The sequence below is a fragment of the Semicossyphus pulcher genome, unplaced genomic scaffold, assembly GCF_022749685.1.
Source record: "Semicossyphus pulcher isolate SPU_LCO1_2020_fin unplaced genomic scaffold, fSemPul1.0.p SCAF_8, whole genome shotgun sequence".
NCBI lineage: Eukaryota > Metazoa > Chordata > Actinopteri > Labriformes > Labridae > Semicossyphus > Semicossyphus pulcher.
The window spans coordinates 4,120,494-4,136,297 of NW_027211759.1; the positions used below are offsets into that span (position 1 = coordinate 4,120,494).

The 15,804-nt window shown below is 40.7% G+C and overlaps 2 protein-coding genes across 2 annotated transcripts; both read right to left on the reverse strand.

The window, feature by feature from the left end:
• Positions 1–937: 937 nt before the first annotated feature.
• isg20 (interferon stimulated exonuclease gene) lies at positions 938–4,322 on the reverse strand. Its single transcript, XM_069686847.1, has 4 exons — positions 4,274–4,322; positions 2,620–3,282; positions 2,015–2,215; positions 938–1,877 (listed from the first exon to the last, which is right to left on the reverse strand). Exons 2-4 carry the CDS (start codon positions 3,250–3,252, stop codon positions 1,659–1,661), a joined length of 1,053 nt encoding a protein of 350 aa, XP_069542948.1. The 5' UTR covers positions 3,253–3,282; positions 4,274–4,322; the 3' UTR covers positions 938–1,658.
• A 772-nt stretch (positions 4,323–5,094) lies between these two features.
• On the reverse strand, positions 5,095–14,586 carry pdia3 (protein disulfide isomerase family A, member 3). Its single transcript, XM_069686581.1, has 13 exons — positions 14,283–14,586; positions 12,975–13,053; positions 12,766–12,883; positions 12,507–12,614; positions 12,163–12,292; positions 11,906–12,022; positions 10,436–10,561; positions 9,950–10,129; positions 8,541–8,649; positions 7,721–7,849; positions 7,478–7,557; positions 5,877–5,934; positions 5,095–5,788 (listed from the first exon to the last, which is right to left on the reverse strand). The coding sequence occupies exons 1-13, from the start codon at positions 14,414–14,416 to the stop codon at positions 5,681–5,683; spliced, it is 1,476 nt and encodes a 491-aa protein (XP_069542682.1). The 5' UTR covers positions 14,417–14,586; the 3' UTR covers positions 5,095–5,680.
• Positions 14,587–15,804: the final 1,218 nt, after the last annotated feature.

Sequence of the window (15,804 nt, forward strand, 5' to 3'; positions counted from 1 at the left end):
ACTCTAACACACCTGATTTGAATGATCTGCTCGTTATCAACCAACTGAAGCGTCTCAGGGGATTGATAACGAGCGACCCCTGCCACCCCTGCTTTAGAGGAAACTCATTTTGGCTGCTTGCAGTCCCGTTCTCATTCTTTCCGTCACTACCCAAAGCTCATGACCATAGGTGAGAGTTAGAACGTACCGTAGATTGACTAGTAAATCGAAAGCTTGGCCTTCAGGCTCAGGCTGCTGCCCTCAAGTTGAAAAAAAACACCAAGAGGAGCAGTTAAATGAACTGAAACAGTAGAATTGGCAGCCACAAAACCAAAACAATGAGCTGAAAGAAGCTGGAACACTGTGGAAGATCTGTTTTGTTCTCTTTGGCGGCACCCATGGCAATAAATGGTAATTGCGGGAGCACACTTCCCAGATATACTGGACAGTGTTGCATGTGTGACGTCCACAGTTGGCTCTGGTTGTAACTCTTGATTTTCCTGGCTGACGGTCGCTTTCCTTTTCAGACTGTTTGCTTCATCTGAGCGTCGAGTTTGTTTCTTTTTCTTTGGATTTTCACTTATTGTTGAAGTTGTATCTGTAGTCATCCATCTTTTCTTTGTTTGTTCAGCCACTGCTGGCTGATGGAAAAGGCGTCACTAACTCGGCGCTGTTTGTGATTTTTTCCGCGAATGTCGCCACAGACACCCAGTCCATAATAATACTATATACTGTAAATGCAAAGGCTTTCATCAGTGGGCCATAGACTCAATCACCATTGTGTTACCTCATTTGGCGATAGAGACTTAACAGACATTTATTTACATGAAAATCTTCGAGATTACTTTAAAGTAAGGAGTGGGTGATTTGGGAGTTTTTTTAAGGGACATTAAAGAGGCTCAACATTAAAGAAAAACGTGTCGTCACATTAACACACTAAAGAAACGGAGTGTTTCAATTGAACATGATGCCTTTTTATTAGGACATTAAAGAGCAGCTTACAGAGAGGTAATGAAATACGACCTTTCAAAACACCATTGTTGCCTTATTAAACACTCGAGGCCACATGTACACGGAGGTACATTCAACTGGTTAAACTATAGAAAATGTTCCTCTTCTGCCTCATAGACAGTAAAAAACATTTCTAATGCTGTAACTTATTCCGTTGCATTTTCAAGTTATACGAAGACATTTTAAAAACACTGTTGTGTTCTCCAAAACAGCTGACCTAAGATCAGTGTTCATGTCCTATTAATAGTTTTGTTTTCATTCAAGTAAGAGCAGATACAGTCAGAACTCCAAACTCTGCATCATAAGTTATTAACTCGATTAAACCTTAAGAGCACCAACACTTCATTATACTATTAACATAATCAAGTCTGTTAAAAGTTGCTTGAAAACCAACTCTGCAGAAAAATATCAGGTTTCACAGCAACAATGTGCTGTTAGGAACATGTTAACATGTTGTAAAGTAATAATTTAATTTAAATACTTATTTTCCCTTAAGTGATCTTCTCATGTAAGACAAAGCAGATAATCTTATCCCATTCCTCACACTATGTATTTACTTCTCACATTAGTTTAAAGCCAGACTTGATGTACTGTCTATATGTTGTGCGTTCACACTATTGTTACCTAAACATGGTCGGAGTAGGAATCTGAGGTAATGTCCTTTCTCTTTAAATATTCTCTTCCGATTGGCCATCAGCCGTGACATCGTCGGGCCAGTACTCGTCCTGCATGTAGTGGTTCGAGGCGGCGAAGCTTGGCGCATGTTGAGTGTCGTCGTCATCCCGCAGTTTGTCCTGCAGCTCCTGCTCCCACTCGCCCTCCACCAGCTTGTAGAGGTCGAGGGCGGCTCGAGCGTCCTCCACTGAGCAGTGACCCCGCCTCCCCACCTGAGTCAGGGACATCAGGGTGCAGTATGGTTAATAAAGACAGACTTCACTGTAGCTACATGTACTAACTATGAAAGGATAATTATTTATTATTTATCAATAATACACGAGACAGCATCAGAATCATAACGTCTCACCTGTATTTTTCTGTTCAGCAGCTTATTGGACAAGAACTTAAGGGAGACGCAGTGTCGACTGGGGAAACCGGCCAATCGGCTGAGGAGACGGGTGGTAATAGTGTCCCTGACCATGTGAGCAGGATGCAGCAGGTCCAGTGCCTCAAAGTCGTTGTAGATGGAGTGACCTACGACCACTTTGCCCTCAAGTATGCTGTGGATCTAACAGAAAAAGGGCAGGAGAAGAATAAAGTAGATTTACCTGGCAGTACTGGTCATGAATGAGTGTCAGCTAGAATAATGGGACACTTTAAAAACTTCTTTGACCTGTTAAACCTGAACTACTGCTTCGGTCCTTTCTCAGCAACACCTCATGTGTTTACATATTTGTTTCCACCACAGGAAAGCTGGCTGCTCAAATTTTAGCAACCTTAATGTAGAGCAAAACCTACCTAACAAACTGATGTAATTGTTTGTATTGTGAGATTATCCAACTTTGAACACTAAACTTTTATACTAAATGGCTGATGTATTCCTTTTAAACAGATCTATTAAGATTGAGTAAGAGGAGAGGATTTGATAATGAATCAATAAATCTCGGATGGATAAATCAACGCAGGTCTCACCTCCTCCCTGGCCTGTGGAAACGGCGTTGCATTGCACAGGTGATGCCTTCGGATGCCACTCCAGCGAGTCCTGTAGTCTGTGACCGGCTGACTCGGTCGGACATATTTATCATACAATACGTTGCCGTGGTAGTCCAGGATGCTGCAACGTGCCAGCTCACTGCAGCGCCCACCAGGCCCCGTCCCCACCATCTCACAGTCCAACGCCACCACTGTGGTGGAGCATGCGCTGAGGCACGGGGAACTACGCCCACTGGCCGGGGGACTAGCCTCAGAGGAGAAACCGCTGTCCACCTCCCAGCTGTCTCTGAGGGCTGTGGCTAAACTGTGCTGGTCTGAAGTTTTATGCTCAGAGAGTCCAGGTTTAGAGACATTTTCAGAGTTCAGAGTGCTTTCATTGTGATGTTCTGCATCGCTCGATTTTTTAACCAGTTTATTTGTGTCCAGTGGATCATTGTGTTTGTCCGTTCTTTTCCTCTTCATGTTTGCATCGAATATCCTCTGCTGGTGCTTCCTCTTAGCTCTTGCATTCTCCATGGCGCGAAGCATCATGGTTTTCTTGCACAAATATCGGTAGTTGCTGAGAAGCCCCCACGCGCCGGCTTTAGTCCTCTTTGACCGCTCAGCCATCATCAACCAGTGCAACTGATCTGGAAGTCATTTCTGAGGATACAAATGAAAATAAAAACCTGATTTAAAATGAAAGAAAATCAATTAGCAGGAATATTAAAGAATCAAAATGTTCTGTAAACAATTAATTCACTGGAGCTGTTGCAGAACCTTGTATCATCTTATCTCACCACATGTGTACTTGTAATGTGAGCAACATAAACAACCAACATGGTAAAGTAAATGGGTTTGTGGATGCACAAGTTAATACTTTTTAACCTGTTTTAAACGTCGTATGTATATATTAATTTGCTGGCTGTATAGCTCAGAATTTCTAGCCCTTAAAACATTCATCAGAAGTGACCATACAAAAATATCTCTGACGATGCGGGGCAGGTGATTGACAGCAACACATTACAGCACGCCAAATGTGTAGCAACAAACTGAAACACTGTTATGTTAGCTTCGTGAATTTAACTCTATAATTAATTGTAATTTCAAGAAAAGTAAATAACGTCTGAGGAATGCCAGAGAGCCATTATTCCAAAACATGCCACATCATATTTCCCATGATCTTGCCACCCGACTACATTCAGAATTTCAACAGTTTTAAGTTATATTTCTTGTACTGTTAAACCACGCCCACGGACATATTCATTAATTGCTGGACTAAAGTGGTAAATACAAAATAATATAAATCTAGTATAGCCACATGTACGATTCATCATAACCCGTCACATGCCTGCCTCCTCGAGCAGGCCGTGATAGAAAGCTACGTTAGCCTGACCATACTATTGTTTAAAAAGCTTACACGTCTACAAAAGCGTGTTTAATAGTGTGGGTAAACAAGTGGAGCTGTAACTGTCAATTATTTCAATAGTTTGGCGTCCGTTCTGCAAAAGCTAAGTGTCATCAAGCAAGCTGAAGAAAACCGCGTCAAACACGACACTTAAGATCATTCCTCAAAGAAAAATAATACATTAGACTAATATCAAGCTTGTTGATAAAAACACACAAGAATAACACGGCATTAAATGTACATTACCTTCTGATTGCAGCACGTGTACAGTCCGAACATGCCTCGACAAGTGTCGTCTGCTCTAAATCTGATTGGCTCTTTTTCTTCTTCGTTTGTTGTTTAACAGGAAGTGTTTATCTACGATATATGGGGGAAGTCGCCGCCTACTGGATAGGCGCGCAGTTGTCCCCCCCTTAAAATATGTATCATAAGCGCAACATTTTAATATACTGTATATACATAATGTCATTATAAATTTGTGTTATATTTTGAGTCACGACTGTTCTTCTATTTTAAGTCGCTTTGTTTTTTATGTACTTCTTGAAAATAATTTATCAGTCAAGTGTCATTGTCTTATATTTTCACTATAATGGGTGTACTTATTTCCATCATTGTTCCTAAATGGTGCAATTCTGTACTTATATAGCCAAACAAATTCAGTTTAATTAAAATGTTTACATTAACGCTCTAAAAAAAATAATTTAAGAGGGATGACTTGTTCCTCTAAATAAAAGGTGGAACAAACCTGGATTATCTTTCTACTTGTAGCACTACGCTAAAAAATAGTTTGTTGATTCAAATTCTCAAGGGAAGAATTGCTTTTCTGCTTTTCATATATAATAGCGATGGTTGATGATGATGGTAAAGTCTGGATGACTGTGACAAGAAAACAAGATACTTGAAGACCTTTGACTCTGGAAACAGACTTTTTTTTGTATTTCCTGACATAATACAGACAAACTGATCAACTGATTAATTGAAGAAAATAATTATTTACAAATACCAAGACAGGAAGTGATATCTAGTTTTAGCACTACAAGTCTTATAATATGTAGATTCAGTAAATAAATCAAACACTTTTATGTGCAGAGGCTTTACAATAAAACATTCATGAATGACATCATACAGTTTGTTTTGGTTTTGTGGGCCTTTTTATTTCACAATCCTTCCAAATGTACAAAAACAAAGACGTTTTACAAAACAAAACAAAAAAAGAGAAAAAAACAAAACAAAAAAGAAAAAGGAATTCACCACTGCCAATATCCCCGTGACGACGACAACAACGACAATAACAACAAAAACCAGAGCGACAGATGACCGGAGACTGGTGTCTAACCAAAGTGCATCAGCCTGAGGTGTGGTAGACAGACCCGGGGAAATAAAAATCTCAATTTTCAAAAGCTGTCCCCTGTTCCCTAAAAATTTGTTTTTGTTTTTAAACATCGGGCAGGCCCTGGCCACCACCTCTCCACCTTCCACAGTTTTCCCAGAGCAGCGGAGGACCTAAAGGGAGAGCCGCGTCTCTTTGATTCGGCCTCAGAGCATTCGGTAGTTCACTAAGAGAGTGGAATATAATTTAGTTCTTTCTTTGAATGATTTCCCCATTCCTCCTCCTGTTGTGTGTGAGGGGTGTTGAGTTCTTGTATTGAGCTTTTATAGCTCCGACTTCTTCTTCTTCTTCTTGCCCTCCTCCGGCACTACCAAGGGGTTGGTGGCCTCCTTCTTCAGGTAGGAGATGAAGTCGCTCACCTCGCGACCTCCCTGCAGCACAGACAGCGAGACAGGGAGCAGTTAGCAGAGCGGAAACAAGTACGACTTAGTTTTAACGATCACTGAAGCTGATGCTCACCTCGTATTTCTTTGGGCTCATCTTACGTCCAGCTGGTGCAAAGTACATAGTTGGGAAACTGGGAAACAAAGAATTCATATCGTTAACAGGCATCAGACCGAGCTGTTTAAAGACGATCTATAATCACAGTGACCATAAGGCACCATTATCTGTAGTCCACACAGAGCAAGTAAAACTTTATTTCAATGTATTTTTAACCTGCCAAATATCAACATCTGTTTTGGTCTCAAAAATCCTCTCGGCTGAGAGTTGTTTTTTATAAACATTAATACACAAAAAACCTCAAATCTTAATACGATTCTTTAGAAGTTGGTTTTACTTTTTAAAGAAAAATCTTGACACGGATCCTTTGAATTACTTTTTTAAAGAGGGGATAAAACCAAGGCACTCTTCTGGAAAAAAAAATAGTAATGTCTTTATTCAACGAGCCGTTTCAGAGGGAAAATACAAAAACAGACAATTCAGGCTCTTCTAGCCGCATTACCGGGCTTGTTAGACATCTTGTTGTATATTGTTTAAAGTGAATTGTCCGTGTGTTTAGCATTTTCACTTAGAAATAACTTCTCGTATAAAAGGCTTTCTACTTTCCCCCCCAGGAGAGTGCCATCCCAGTGAGCACCAACCGGGATTTCAACGTTGAAATTTGATTGAAACTACAGGGTGAAATCAGGTCTGAACGTCTAAGACTTAATGTCAACCATTTTTCAAAACGGTTACGGCATCAACATGTCAGAAACACATTTTGTTACTTTATTTTAGCATTGGAAGGGTGACGAAAGTGACGATTGTAGCAGCTTTTCTCCTAAATCATTTTGCAGCGGTGGGTTAAATCTTCTCTGTGCAAAGACGTAATTTCACCACACTTTATTCTTCATACAAAAATCATAAATACGCTTTATGGGCTGTGTGCTGTTAACAAGAAGGTTCAGAGACATCGTTAAGAGTTTTAAACATTCCCCACAGATGAAGAAAAAAGAAGATTGAGCATGTGCAGCTCTGACGACGAAGGCAGAACGTCCCCTGGATGCTGACGTAGGTGATTCAGACCTGACGGGACGCCAAGCTTTAAGTGCCCTCGGTGGAGACGGGGATGAGTGCAGGACTTTGAATGACGCGCTTGAGAGACTCCGACTCAACTCATGTTTGCTCACTTGTACAATCATTTTAGCCGCTGAATATGAGAGTTGAAAATCGCCGTTAATACGCGTGTGAATGTGTGATGAATCTTGTGACAGAAGCAGGGAAATCTGGTCCAAACATAAAAAAAGTCTTCAAATAGTCGGTGAAAAACCTTTACTTTAGAAGCAGTCTTTTCAAGTCGTTCATAGTCGTCCTTTAAACTTCTCCTCACAGTGTTGTTTTTTCTGCCCTTTACTTTCTGTGATCCCGACCAGAGAGCTTCTCTACTCGACTTTGTTTTAACTCCAGAGCACTTCAGACTCTTTTCCTTTTATCAATGATTTGTGACCAGAACACATACCGTATGGGACATTACACAATTAATAATAATCTACTTGTCAGCTCTCTTCTATGACCTCAAACCAAGTCTGACATTTCTGTAATAAATCCCGATTACTACATCAAAGTGACCCGTAACTCACCCGCTGACTTCATATGGAGCTGGCACATCGTTGGCTGTGGCGTCCATCTTTGCGATGATGATGTTGGGATCATCAGCGAGCTGAAAGAGCGGAGGAGAGGAAACGGTTTGAATGCAACACATCCAATCCAACTTTTACTTAATGCTAGTTTCTATCAAGTTACAGAAGTGTTGTCATTAAATGTGGCTTTAATTGAGTATCATCTGGTAATTAAAGCAGTTGGTGAAGAGTTGGTTCCCTCACCTTCTCTCCCAGCTCTTTGTATTTGGGCTCCAGGCTCTTGCAGTGTCCGCACCACGGAGCGTAGAACTCGATCAGCACGTCTTTGCTGTCATCGTTGACGAGGGATTCGAAGTTCTCAGCCACCACAACCTGAATGTAAACGACATCGAGGACTGATGAGCACTTTGTCTTTTCTTAATTATTAATAACATCCACAAGGCAGCACGGTTTCTGTATCCGAGCGTCTGATGCTGGCCAAAGATCAAAGCTGTACAAAAATATGAAGGCATTTAAAATGTTAGAAATGCTTGAATTGAAACATCACTTTCACATGCACGCTTTTATTCACAACTCATTCCCAAGTTTAGAATCACAGTACATGAGCTATATTATCAAATGCATCCAAACACCTGCGATTTAGACCTTTCTATCTACCTATCTTTCATTTAAGGAGCACGTTTCTTGCATCTTTTTAAGATCTACAGAGTTTCTGGTTTAGTAAACTATCATTCAGCTCAAGTCCAACATTTATAGAAGCTTTCCTCTGATGTCTGTAGGGACAGGATCATTTAAATGCATAATATAAGACCTTGGTGAAAGCTCTTAAACCGTCAAAACAGTCAGAAATATGCCAAAAAAACTTTGAATGATTAAGCATTTTGTTTGTCTTCTTTACTGTGTATTTTTTCCTGGCAGGAGCGTACAGTTTCAGATGAAGTAAAAAAAATGTGGGAGCATTATGCAAAAATAGGGCTCACACTTTAAATAAATACAAACTAAACACCACTACACGGTACGCATAGAGTAGAAGTTAAAACTCGTCCTGGGTGTTTCAGCTCACCTTGACAGGTCCGTCGTTGTTCTCTGGGATGGGCTCTGATTTGAGGTACCGCTTCAGCTTGCCGTCAAAGTAGTCCTGCAGGAAACGCTCCAGAGCTTTTCCGTCACGGCTGCAGAGAACAAAAACAAAAAGGTGGTTAAGTAGCCGTTACGGAAACTTTGTGTTTTGGGAATGTGGAAGCAACATACCAAGAAGTTTTCAATCAGATAGGAAAACAGGTCCTTATCATCTACATCTTACAGTTTATTTTATCTCTTGATCTTGTGATTCGGCTTTCCAGCTGAAATGTATTTTCATTTGTTCAGCACATTTCTTACAGAGCGAAAAAGGTGTGCTTTATAGTGAAACAAAGAAAGAAACATGAAGCTTTAAAATGACTCAAAACACATCCATGGACTAACCTCGCACTGACCAACATTTACAAAGTCAAAACACAGAACAGCAGACGCACACACAGACACACTCAGGCCCTGTTTACACCTGATATCAACATGCATCCGATTAGATCAAAAGTGGACAGCCTGAAGTAAAAGGTGCAGACACACTGCCCACATGTGTCAGGCAGTGTGTCTGCACCTATCCTGGGCCGCACTAAAGGACTGCCTAAAAATATTTTAGCTATATTATTTATCATGTCATTCCCAGCATGTGCAATGTAGTGTTTGCATTAGAACAGGATTTGCACAAAATACGGGACAAATCCCGCCCAGTATTGATTCACTGAGGTTAAGTGCATTTTACATTCCAATAAGGAACGATCCCATACGGACGAGGGAAGCAGGCCGGAGGTTTAACCCCTGTGCAGTTTAACCGTTTAGAAAAATGCAGCCCTGAAGGATACAGGCGACTCAGAGAGCAGATGAGCGTACATAACCATGTCTTTTCCTCTGTATTGACATGCACACACCCGCATATGATAAATTATCTTTACATCTAGTCGGTTTATAGAGAAATCTGTTGCTTTCAAAGTTTGGAAAGCTTCTTAGGTTAGGTGTTGCTGGGGTCAGAGAGTTGTTGGCAGAGGGCTGAACCAAGTGTGGTAGAAGTAGGAGATGTGTATATACTTTGATTGTTAAACGTGCATCAGAAGATGAATAGAGGCCTGCATGCATCTGGAGAAATTACCTGTTCTGTTTCATGTCACAGAAATTAATTTAATCTTTTCATTTTTATACTTGACACACATTCTAATGTAAACACATCAGCACAGGCGCCGCCTCACTGTGTTAAATGACTGTTTACTGCACATTAAAACACCTTCAGTTCAACAGTATCTTAAAGTAAACTAGCTCACCAAAGGGAGCATGTGTGTGTATATAATTAAATTACTTAGAAATGTCATGCCATGCAGATTCAACTAAATGTTTAAAATGTGGCAAACAGGCCGAATAACATCCGACTTGACTTACGTGAACTCCTCAGCCATGACAAATTTGTCTCCCTTGACGGTACGGATGGCAACCGCGGGCAGGTCTCCCGATGCATCCAGGCCGAACTCGGACACCTCGTGGTTGAACGTGTTCTTGTTGGCCACAGCGAAGCTCAGCTTCTTGCCCTGATCCAGGAAGCTCTTGGCGACCTTCATCACCCTGTAGAATGTGAGGATCGATCAGTGTTAAAAGTGAAAGTAGCATCTTACATAAACGTCTAAATTTAGGGAGAGAAAGGTTTGTCTTTATCCTACTACAAGTGGAGAATGTGACATAAGATGACAAGCTAGCTCAGGTAAGCGTTTGCAAGGTTTAAATCAGTTAAAATTTGTGGGATATGAAGAGAAAAACACTTTATTTGCTGCTGCAGAGGACAAAAAGTTAAGAGGTTAAGATTGGAGCTCAAGCAGAGCAAGTAAACTGCTGCTGCTCGATGCAGAGGAAAGACGACTGAGTGACACGTACCTGTTCCTCCAGTAGTTTGAGCCTTTGGGATTTTTGTCATAATCAACATCATAATAAGCCACCAGCAGGTCTTTTCCCTTCAGCTGGTCTTTGTTATCGTCTGTCATGTGGGGGCAGATTCCAAATCTGAGATTAAGAGAGAAAAAAGGAAATGATCAGAACAATGTATAATCTTTTAGGCAGGTTTTAAACAACCATACAACAGCAGTATCAAGTGCAAACGTTATTTAAATATGACTGTCATTCTGTTAGGGTTAGTAGTACTAGCAGTAGTCAGTCTTTACAAAAGAGGTGTGGCTGGAGCAAAGTGAAAGTAAAACAAGTGTGAAGGGGAATTCCACAGCAGGGCTGCAAAGTTTATCAACATATAATTGTAATGGCGAAGTTCAAAAGTTTCTTCTGTAAAAAGGTGAAAAGCTGTCAGTGGAGCGCTGCGGGGATGCAAAGGAAAACGTCTGTTTGGTAAAGACCCCAACAAGTGTCACAGAATCAGGAATGTAACATTTAGCGACATAAAAACTACGTTACAAAAGTGATCCTACAAGTAATTAATCATTTGCAATATTAACATCTGTCAAAATATTAGTGTAATTTTTTCAGTATGCAGCATTACAGCAGACTCATCTAAGAAGCAGAGTCACACAGCAGTTAGTGAGCTTACTGATAAACCACATCTAGATGAGACGTGCATACGGCTGCATTCTTGTTTTAGTTAATGAAGCAGTAAGTTCTTTTATGTGAGCCACATGTAGAAGTAAAGGCCCTTGTGTTACATGTGCTGAGCAACAAATACAGAAACATGCAAAGCAGATCACCTTCGCTTCAAATGTAAAACTAACACATTGCTGTTTTAGTGCACAGGCGGAAAAGATAAACCCAGGAAGTAGCACTCTAGTGGCTTCACACTGACAGGGTCCTCGCTAAACTGTGCTTCTAAGTGAACAACAGTTGACACACTGGCGACATCAACTTAATGATGAAATAAGCCAACTGAAGTTAAAAGCCATAACTGAAAGGTTAAGAGTCTTTACGTGTCAACAATCATTAAACGGACAGTTTGAAGATAATGATTATCTGAAGGAACAGCCCCAAACACACAAAGTGGCATCACTCAAGTCTCTAAAAGTTTGCAGTCTGCCCCTTAGACAAGAGGGCAGACCAATGATTACCAAGAAATAATGCAAATAGCACTCGTTCTTTATGCAGCTATGTAGTTACCCTTTAAATGTTATGACAACAGATTGTATTTGATTGAGAGCTTGCTGTATTTGCAGAAAAGACACTTCATGTCCTGGTGGCCCTGGATCATGCATGTAAATATGTGATGTTCCTTTGCAGGACATCTTTGTGTTCCACCACAGCCAACAAGACCAACCACAAGGAATGTATTTCATGCCAAAAGGGAGCTTCTTCTCTGCTGCACAAGCACACGGATGTTTGACAATGGGGCTCAGATGATTCAACACTCACAGGTAGTCCTGGATGAACTTCTTGATTTTGTTGCTGGTGAATGTGTCTTCGGTGTATTTGACGGAGTTGTCTTCGAACTTGTTGTTGAGTCGCACTGGGCGGAACAGGATGACTCCCCTGGAAATAAAAAAACGGGAAATGTCATTGTGGTCCTGCTGCACCAACATCAGCCACACTGGTGATGTCAAATGTCTGCTCCTATGGCACATGTAAGAGCAGGAGCGATGACTCGACCGCATGCAGAAAGAACTACTTACTCTCCCTCAATGCCATGGCTGCTGAGGAGGTCCTCATTGTTGGTGTGAGCGAAGCGGTAGTTCTCCCTCAAGGTGTTGGCTGTCTTCAGGAACTCTGCCTGTGCAGTGCTTTTGTCATCAGCAAAGAACCCTGAAGCAAAGATGAGTCATGTTCAGATCAGGATGAAAAACAATCCAAGTCTTTCCAAATCTCACCGACCTTTACAGAAAATAACTTTTATGATTTATTATGTGTAACAAAGGCTTGTCACTGCAGCAGAAATAAACGGTCCCATGCTTTTTAGTGTTACTGATGAACACAGATTGATTGTTAGAGAAGGCAACTATAACTCAAAGAAACTCACCAACAACACTTGCGTCTCGGTTTCCAATGAACGTCTCAAGGTCTAATTCAACCTTGAGCTCCACAGAAGCTGGTCCAGCCTGCTTCTTGAGGAAACTGACAATCCCATCTACAGAAGGCCAGAGGGACAACACAGAGAGGAACATTTAGATGGTGAGGTGACTGAAATAATAATAATAATAATAAAAAATAAAAGGAGTAATTTTGAGAATCTTTAAGATATTTTAGACAGGTAGGTAAATCACATCAGAGGCACATACCTGCAGTTCTGGGACCTTCATAGGGACCAGACTCCTCTCCATCCCTGAAGATCTTCAGAGTCGGGTAGCCACTGACACCATATTTGCTGCATACGTTGCTGTTGGATGTGCAGTCAACCTACAGGGAAAGAAACTCATTGACTCTCTGAAGAGGTACAGAGTGCAGAAAAACAAGCAGAGAGAGTTGAGTGAGCTGTATTATGCAATACCTTGGCCAGAGTGACGAGGCCTTTCAGACGTGTGGCGGCTGCCTCGTACTCAGGTGCAAGTCGTTTACAATGGCCACACCTAAGGGATAAAGGATATGGATCCGTTAAACAGGGGAGCAAGCAGCACTTCAGCTGTATTCAGGTTTCATCTTGGCAAAGATCCTGCGGGAGATCTAGTGATTTCACAGGGAGGAATTCGATACCTCTGGGGCAGGGTTTGTAAAATACAATACAGTCAACTGTTTTGGGAAAAATAAAGGATCCACAGGACAGGAATTGTTCAACTTAAAAAGTTGATAACCACTATTAGGGGCCCGACTAACTCAGAAATGTTTTCTTTATTATCGTCTGGTAACAAAAGGTGACAGGGCTTTTGCAGTCAGAGCCCCCAGACTGTGGAACTCTGCCCATCACAATTAGACGGGCCAAAACTTTTGCTTGTTTAAAATCCTCTCAAGACTTCTTTCTGAGTTGTTTTTATCTGCTTTCCTTTTTATCTTCTGTCAAGCACTTTGTAACCTTGTTAAGAAAAGTGCTAAATAAATAAAGTTCATTATTATTATTACCATTAATAGATAAGAAACCCTGCAAATATACACATTTGGTGAGCTGGAACCTGTTAATTTTTAAAGCATTTTTTCTTGACAAACTATGTTTACACTCTTGATGAAACAAAACGTAATAAAATGTTTTTAAATCCAATGTTTTATATATATTTAAAAAATAACCGTGTTTCACTTGTACTTTATTCAAGTTTGGCAGAGTGGTACACGTCACAGGCTGGCTGGCCCAATCAGAGGTCGACACCAAAACTTCGTGGGCCAATCAGCGCGTTACAACAGTGAAAGGACACACCCCCAACTTCCTCATATCCTCATTCGCACGTAGTTTCAAGTGAAAATGTTTCTTGTCACAATAACAAGACACAATTTATTGCATTTAATTTTAGATTGTGTAGTATAATAAATTTGTGTCCACTTTAAATGTTAACCAATAGAGCGAGCTTGCTTACACCTTTCCGTTTCTAGCTAACATGCTAATGTTTGGTCAGAAGCCAATTTAGCAAAGACAATATGACAGTACCGACTCTTTAAATGTTGGAGACAAATAGAGATTTAGTTGCGAGTGTAATTCAAACAACGAATTCAATCTTTTAAAACACCCCCTTTGATAAATTCAGCGTAATACATTCGGCAAGTGATCGCCAATTAGCTGCACTACTCACCACGAAGCAAGCTAGCGTTCGCGCTTACGATTGGAAACAGTTTAATTGCGCACATACTCTGCAAATAACGCGGAAAGACTCACCAAGGCGCAAAAAATTCCACGAGAGCGAGGCTATGGTCCCCAATCCTGCTTTCGAAGTCATCATCCCCGTAGTCAAGCACATCACTGGCCCGGGAGAACCCGGCGAGAGCAGCCAAAAAGATTAGCCTCAACATCGCACACCGTGTTAGCCCACAGACTTCTTTAAGACTGTTTGTTAAACAAAAAAAACTTTGAATTGCAAATTGTGTCCGTAGCAGCCCCCCTCTTCAGCTCCTCAGACGCGAATGTCAAGGCTGCTAATGACTCGGACTGGGCCAAATGCAGACTAGTCGATAGAGAAAGAGAAAGGGATGAAGGCGGTGAAGATGTTCAGGCAGGCAGCGGGACCTCTTCTAGCCAGAGTGTGGCAGCCTCCCATTGGTCCATCCAACGCGTCACTCTGCCTTGGTGAGCCAATGAGAAGCAGGAAAATTAGACTTCGTCCTCTCAGAGCCAATCACAACTCGACAAAATCAAAACCTCTCTCTTACACGCGGAAGTGAGCATGTCACTGTTTCACTGGTGGAAATCATGAATTCAGCTTCTCGTATCTTTTGTTAGAGTACTTTAAAGATGTAACAATTAACTTATTTAACTGTCCTTTATCTCCTCATAGCAAGAGAGATTTACTTCAGAATTTTTAATGATAAATATCCTTCAGGAGGTCTCTTTAGACTAACGTTCAACTTCATCACAAAAGCTGCATCTTCTGTAATGAGGAAATGCATTACCTACTAGGATAACTAATCTATTTAAGGTCATATTTTGAATCCATTAAGTATATAAAGACATCACCTGTATTTGAGTGTTTTTGTGAGAGAACTAGCACTGTTTTGCAAATTGTTTAAGAATATATGAAGAAACAATATTGATGCCCAAACACTATTAGAAGAGACCCCTTGGCCTTGTGAGTACGCACCCCATAGATTTTTAAGATACCTGAAATAACATTGCAGACATGAAGCATTTATGCAGACAAGAACATAACTAATTTTAAAGAGTAAAGAAGAGTATGTCTTCGAACAACAGTGAATTATGCATACAGAAAAGTACAGCAAACAAAACAAAAACAAACAAAAATCGAACCATATCAAGGACGCCTAAATCACTTTTCCTACATGAAACAACACTTTTATCATGCCTAAATGCTCGATGATTCCCTCAAAAAGCTTGACGAATATTAGTTTTATTTGAAAGAAAATGTTATACAAATAAATATGTGCATTTTGTACATAACCTAAGTTTAAGTTCTTTTCTTATGTTGCCAAGTGAATGTGTACATTTGTTATTTCTGCATCTGCCAGTGGGCCACTACAATAAGAGTAGGCATGATATCAATTCCACTACAGGGGAGACTTGATGTTCTCTGCAAAGAGGTGGAAAAAAACGTGCCTGATATATCAGTATCGAAATTGGCAAAAAGAGTTGGAAAATATCGGATATCGGCAAAAAATCCAATATCGTGCATCCCTAATTAGTTCATTTAGCTGACAGTTTTATCAAAAGTAAATTACAGTAAGTG